The sequence below is a fragment of the Oryzias melastigma genome, linkage group LG13 (assembly GCF_002922805.2).
Source record: "Oryzias melastigma strain HK-1 linkage group LG13, ASM292280v2, whole genome shotgun sequence".
Taxonomy (NCBI): Eukaryota; Metazoa; Chordata; class Actinopteri; order Beloniformes; family Adrianichthyidae; genus Oryzias; species Oryzias melastigma.
The window spans coordinates 29857041-29863012 of NC_050524.1; the positions used below are offsets into that span (position 1 = coordinate 29857041).

The following is a 5972-nucleotide window of genomic DNA, read 5'->3' on the forward strand; positions in this document are numbered from 1 at the left end:
AAATAAATAATTAATATCAGTCTGTGATTCAGATATTTTTAGGCCAGCAGAGAAGGCCTTGCAGGCCCTGACGGCCCGCCACTGCCTAGAATAACTCCCAATAAATAGAAAATATTTTAAAGATTTAGAATTATCGAGATCAAATTAAAAACTATATCGAATCAAGAATGGTTATTCTGACAAATAGAATGACTGGTTAATAGCTGTTTATTTTCCTATAGACGTCTGGGTACTTCCTGTTTGGAATGTCAAGTGGGAGGAGCCTCTCAGTCCAGTTGTCTTTTACAGTCTATTGCAGGAATGTAACAAAATAAAGTCAAAAGAACCATGTGACCTTCTGTCGTTCAAAAACCACCTGTGCCACAATGCCACCTGGATGATTGTACGGACTCCACGGTGCAGTCATTTTCATACCTTCTTTTTGTTCTTCTTCTTTTTCTTCTTCTTCTTCTTCTTTTTGTCATCCTCACTATCAGAAGAACTGCTGGAGTCCTGCAAAACCATTTACACATAAAATTAGAGTATCTTCTCTGTAGATGTATTACTTTTATGGCATTTTAAAAGGTACAATACCTTCTTCTTTTTCTTTTTAGACGTTTTTTTCTTCTTCTTTTTCTTCTTTTCATCTTCACTATCAGAAGAGGAAGAACTATCTGAAGAACTGCTGGAGTCCTGCAAAACAATTTAGACATAAAATAAGAGTATCTTCTATGTAAATGTTTTACTTTTGTGGCATTTTAAACGGTAGAATACCTTCTTCTTTTTCTTTTTAGAAGTTTTTTTCTTCTTCTTCCTTTTGTTATCCTCACTATCAGAAGAGGAAGAACTGTCTGAAGAACTGCTGGAGTCCTGCAAAACAATTTAGTGTATCTTATATATGTATAGTGTTTTTTTAACCAATTTAAAGGGTGCAATATCTTTTTCCTTTTACATTGGTGTTTATTTCTTTTTTTCCCTATATAAATATTCAGCTAACTGAACACATTTGCGAAACATTAAGACCCATCAATCTCAAAATCTCACTCTTAAATATAGTCTTCACAAACACTTTAGGAGCCTTACAGTCTGTTAACAGAATCAGACTTTTCCACAGTTGTTTTTATCCATTTGCATTTTTGCGGCGTCATCCAGACCAACACAAATGCACTGAGGTGTTGCATGATTGAGAACATCTACATGTCCACTGATTCACTCCTGAAACGTGTTTGATGAACAAAGAAACACACAAAACGTTTGTCTTCACCGCTCAGATGAGCTGTGCAGAAACAGTTTTTCACTGTTCATCCTCCACCTGTCTCTGGGGGTCAAAGACACTTCCCGTCATTCCACCGCCATAATCAACTTTTACAAAAATGCTTTCTCCTGTAGTGCATAGACAAATAAATGACTCAAAAGTGTCTGATGTTGGTGTCGTTTGTGGTCTCAGAGCAGCAGGTGAGGGCTGAGTCACTGGACTTTCCAGAGTCTCATGGTTTTCCACCCACATGGTCAGAAAATTAGGACACAAATGCATCATCCGACTTCCACAATGTGACAGGAAGCTGTTGGTCAATGAGATAAATACGAATGAAATATCTCACTTATTGTGACATGCTTTGGGGTTTTTGTAAATGTATTCTGCTGCATCGTTCACTGATGAACTGGAACTCCTAAATGAGTTAGACAGTCATTCCCAACTGAATATTCTCTGAACAACTTGATTAAAACAAGAAGACAGTTGAGGAGAGCCAATTAAGAATTCCCTCCCTGGTAACTGCTTGGTGACGAGGAGTCAGGAAAATATTACATTCTCCATAAAGAGATGCCAAAAACAATAGAATATGTTGATATTTTCAGCTAGTTTTCGAATCTGAAATCTGAAAAAACAAGTGCTAGGAAGGACAAATGTTGTGTACCTGCGATTGTGTCACACCTGTTGCAAGAGGATTTCATTAGATCTAGTTACAGAGAGCAGGAAGAACCTGAGTTACCGCTGACATCACCTCAGGACGGCTCCAGTTTCTGCTGTGTCATCAAAGTGTGACCTAGAGAGCTGTGTGAGGCCCAGAGACATAGTGGTGCGGGGGTCATCAAGTCGAGGAAAAAATGTGTCTGAACTCTGACACGGTAGGACAATTCTTTGAACCATGAAAGTCGGATCTGCAGATACATTTTGGAGTTTATGCTTGATTCATCAGGTGGATTTACAAACTCTATGTTGTCCTTCAACAGGTCGCCACAGTGAATCAGCTTTCAGTGACTCACACAGATAGGTTTGGCAGAGATTTTTATGCCGGATGCCCTTCCTAAAACAAACCTGTACTTCATCCGGGCTAGGGACTGGTACAGGGAGATGCAGACTAAGGACCCCCTGGTGGTTACACAGGTAGGCAGAACATTTAGGGGGGACATCTATCCTTGTATTCAACAATCAAGTTCAGGTTTTATTTATTTTTTTAACTAATTTGAATCAATCAAGATATTTCCATCATTATTCAATTGCCATAGAAAACTATTAATGAAAATACATTTTAACAGAGAAATTATTTTTCTTCCTGGCGTGTCCCAGCCAGAAAGGCCATTGACTTAAGTGGACACTCAGTCCCCAGTGGACAGCATTAGCGAGTGCCACCGCCCAGGGGCCGTCAGAGCTAGCAAGGTCACCACCAAAGCAAATGTGGGCAAACACAGGTGGGACCACCAAGGAAACTGGAGACAAACCTATTCGGGGCCCCATATTTTTTTAAGCAATATGGGGGCCCGCTTGGCCCTGCTGGCTGGGGTTTGATTTTAAGCAACATGTTTTTGACATAACAGCTTCAAACATTCAAATCTATCATTTTGGGTCTTTTAGATAATTTTGTTTTTTTGTGGTTAAAAATATGTCATATTTTATTTAAATATAATTTGAAGTGTGGTAAAATAAAAGGGTTATCAAATATTTAGTGCACACCTTTAATCACTTGGAATTGGCCTGATTGGGTAGAAGCTAGCTTGTGATTGGACATTTTTTGTTTGCATCACCTGTACTTGGAAAGACAGTAGTGATAAAACTGGAAGAGAAACTGACAAAGTTGACTACCCACCTGGTTCTTAAGCATCACACAGAGCCTCACTGTGCGAAGTATTGTTTGTGCCATCCTGCCTGCATTACTGAGCGTTTCTATGTAGGCCTGATCTTCTGTTTCTGACTCTGTTTAGTCTCTGACTGCCTGCTGCCTGCCCTGACCCTCACCTGGACTCTGACAACTCTACTCTCTTCTTGGATGCTCCCATGTTCATGATTGACCTGTGCCTGCCTGACCCTGATTTAGCTTTCTGGACCTTTAGCTGCGCTTAGTTCGGTTTTTTGAGACGTATCTGTCTCCGTATGTCCCTGATAGTCTTATGGAAAGTATTGTTTGAAGGAAGACAAGCAGACAAGTTTGGTGGGAAGTTAATTTTCTGTATATCTTTTGTAAAAGTGAAACTGCAAACAAAAAAAAGTTTTAAAAAATCTCATGAAGCTGAAGAATGTCAGAGAATGCTTTTACTTTTACATTACAATATTTTGTCCTATTTTTGTCTTAAGGAAGTCCTTTTTTCATATGATCTACTGTGACTTACCTCACTATCACTGTCAGAGGAGCTACTGGATGAAGAAGAGGATGAAGAAGAGGAAGAGGAGGAAGAGGATGAGCTGGAGTCCTAACGAGAAAGGTAAATTAGTTATCATTTGAAAACATCTGTTCCTCTATTGGGGAAATTCAAAAAAGTCACTGAACTGCGAAACAAGACCCCGTCACATGACCTGAGAGGAAGAGTCTGAGGGGTGGAGCACCTCAAATACTCCACTACGCACAAAAGGAAAATCACAATGTGCACACCTACAGTAACAATGCAGTCAACCAATATTGCAAAAGCAACCGTTGATCGGTGTGTTTGCCAGGTGTGTTGAACTTCCTCTCACTCCTGACAGCAGGAGGGAGTGGAATTTTTTACTCGCATAGTAGAGAGGCAACGCCTTAAAGCAGAACCTGATGGGTCCTGTCATGTGCCGGCATGATTTGATCATATAGGCAGAGGTTTTTGCTTACTTTCTTCTTCTTTTTCTTCAGCTTCTTTTTCTTCTTTTCTTTACCGCACACGTTCTCATCGTCACTGTCTGGGGAGCTATCGCACGAATACATGTCCTGTTGAAAAACAAGAAAAAATATGGATATTTTGCAACAGTTTTTAACACTTTAATGTAAATTAGTGATGCCTGTTGTCGCAAATATGCAAAAAATGACTGAATTATCTCGTTTTATTTCCTAATAGCTGGAAATTTATTCAGGTATTTAAGGATTAAACATAAAATCTTCAACATACTGTAACTTTTTAACCGTTAACATGATAATTCCAGTAAATTTTGAAGGAGAAAAGCGGCTCACGCCGCTTTTCTCCTTCAAAATTTACTGGAATTATCACCTGAACAGTTAAAAAGTTACAATAAATCAAAATACACAAACACTGGAGCTCCAGTGTTAATGCAATTAATTAATTCCAAATGTTTAACTCACCACTCCATCATCTACGTTGGAGTTACCATCCGGATCCTTCGCCTTTTCTTGGTCCGGCAGCTCCGTCACGTCACCTGAGGAAACCACCGCAGACTGGAGGTCGGCTCCATCTGGAGCTTCAGACATGACAACAAATGAGAACCAACACAGTAGTTCTGGTTATGCTTAACTTCTGTAAGTAAAAAAAAACTGGTTAGAATTAGAGGCAACTAGAATGGAAATTCAGATTCTACAACACAACTTCCTTGTTAATCCTCTTCCTTAAAAAATCAGATGAAACATTCAACAAAAGTTTCATTTTCTGCTGCTCCTCTGCATTAATCTCTATTTGCAGCCTTTTTAGTCGAATTTATCTATAAATCTTCCTCATTCAACTTGGAAAACCAAAGTTGTCACTGTAATAAAAACCTTAAAAGAATCAATGTATTTATTTCATTTACTGTTGTCCTTAAAGTCAACCTTACAAGTTGAACATTTTCTTCAAGTACACTTGCTATGTATGTTATAGTAAACTGCTGACCTTTTGGGGGGGTGGACGCCATCCGGTCCGGTCTAGTCCTCTATCCAGGAGGGCCGGGTCTCCTGTGAGACTTGTGTGCTCAGATGCAAGTCTGTTGAGAGTTAGGGTGGAGAAGGCAGGTGGGTGTGAACCAGAGCTGATTTCAAAATAAGTCCCCGTTGAAAAGACAAACCAGTTTTTTAAAGGACTGTCAGCATAAATGTTTTTTGTTTTTTTTGTTTTCTGCAATGTTTTTCCCTCACACTTCCTGCTTTTGATGCTATATTTGTCAATAGCAGGCTAAAGTTGATTGGTTTTTTTTGTGTTGGTTTTATTTTGAAAAAAGGCGTGTGTGTGTGTTTCTTCATGGCTGTTAATGGCATGTTGATCTGTGCAAACAGGTAGTGCCTGTTCTAATGCTCACTCACTCCAGCCTCGATCTGTGGGCCAGATGATCAAGTCCAGAGGCTCCAGGGTCACACCGGTACAAAAATTCTTGAGTCTAAATCAGGATCAGGGAAACTGGTGGACATTTTACTCCAAACGAACTCAGAAAAGCAGAAAATAGTATTTCTTTATCCAAATTTCCAATCTCCTCCTTACTTGTTTGAATAAAAAAGATCAGAAAATGTGTTTACTTTAATTAAATTTTGTTTGGAGCACAGTGCACACAACACTGACTACTGACTCTTGTGTGGATGGATAGTATGAAGAAGCCAAAACATTTTAAAGATATGACTTATTGTTTTGGACAACAAGGAGGTTTTTGAGTAGTACTGGATTGATAAAATAAAATACATTTGAATCGATCTAAGCTTAATAGATCAATAATCCATCCATAAAAATATACATCGATTTAGCACATAAAGTAAGTAAGTAAGTAAGTAATATTTATTTGTATAGCACTTTTCTCAGACATAAGTCACAAAGTGCTTTACAGAGCAGGAGATAAA

General features: G+C 38.8%; 1 protein-coding gene across 1 annotated transcript in view; it reads right to left on the bottom strand.

The window, feature by feature from the left end:
- Nucleotides 1-4646, bottom strand: part of LOC112150018 (suppressor protein SRP40) — a gene marked incomplete in the record, with an annotated part of 16724 nt that extends 12078 nt beyond the window's left edge. Inside the window, 2 exon segments of the mRNA XM_036214968.1 lie at nt 3586-3666; nt 4521-4646. Coding sequence (XP_036070861.1) covers nt 3586-3666; nt 4521-4646 — 207 coding nt within the window.
- Nucleotides 4647-5972: the final 1326 nt, after the last annotated feature.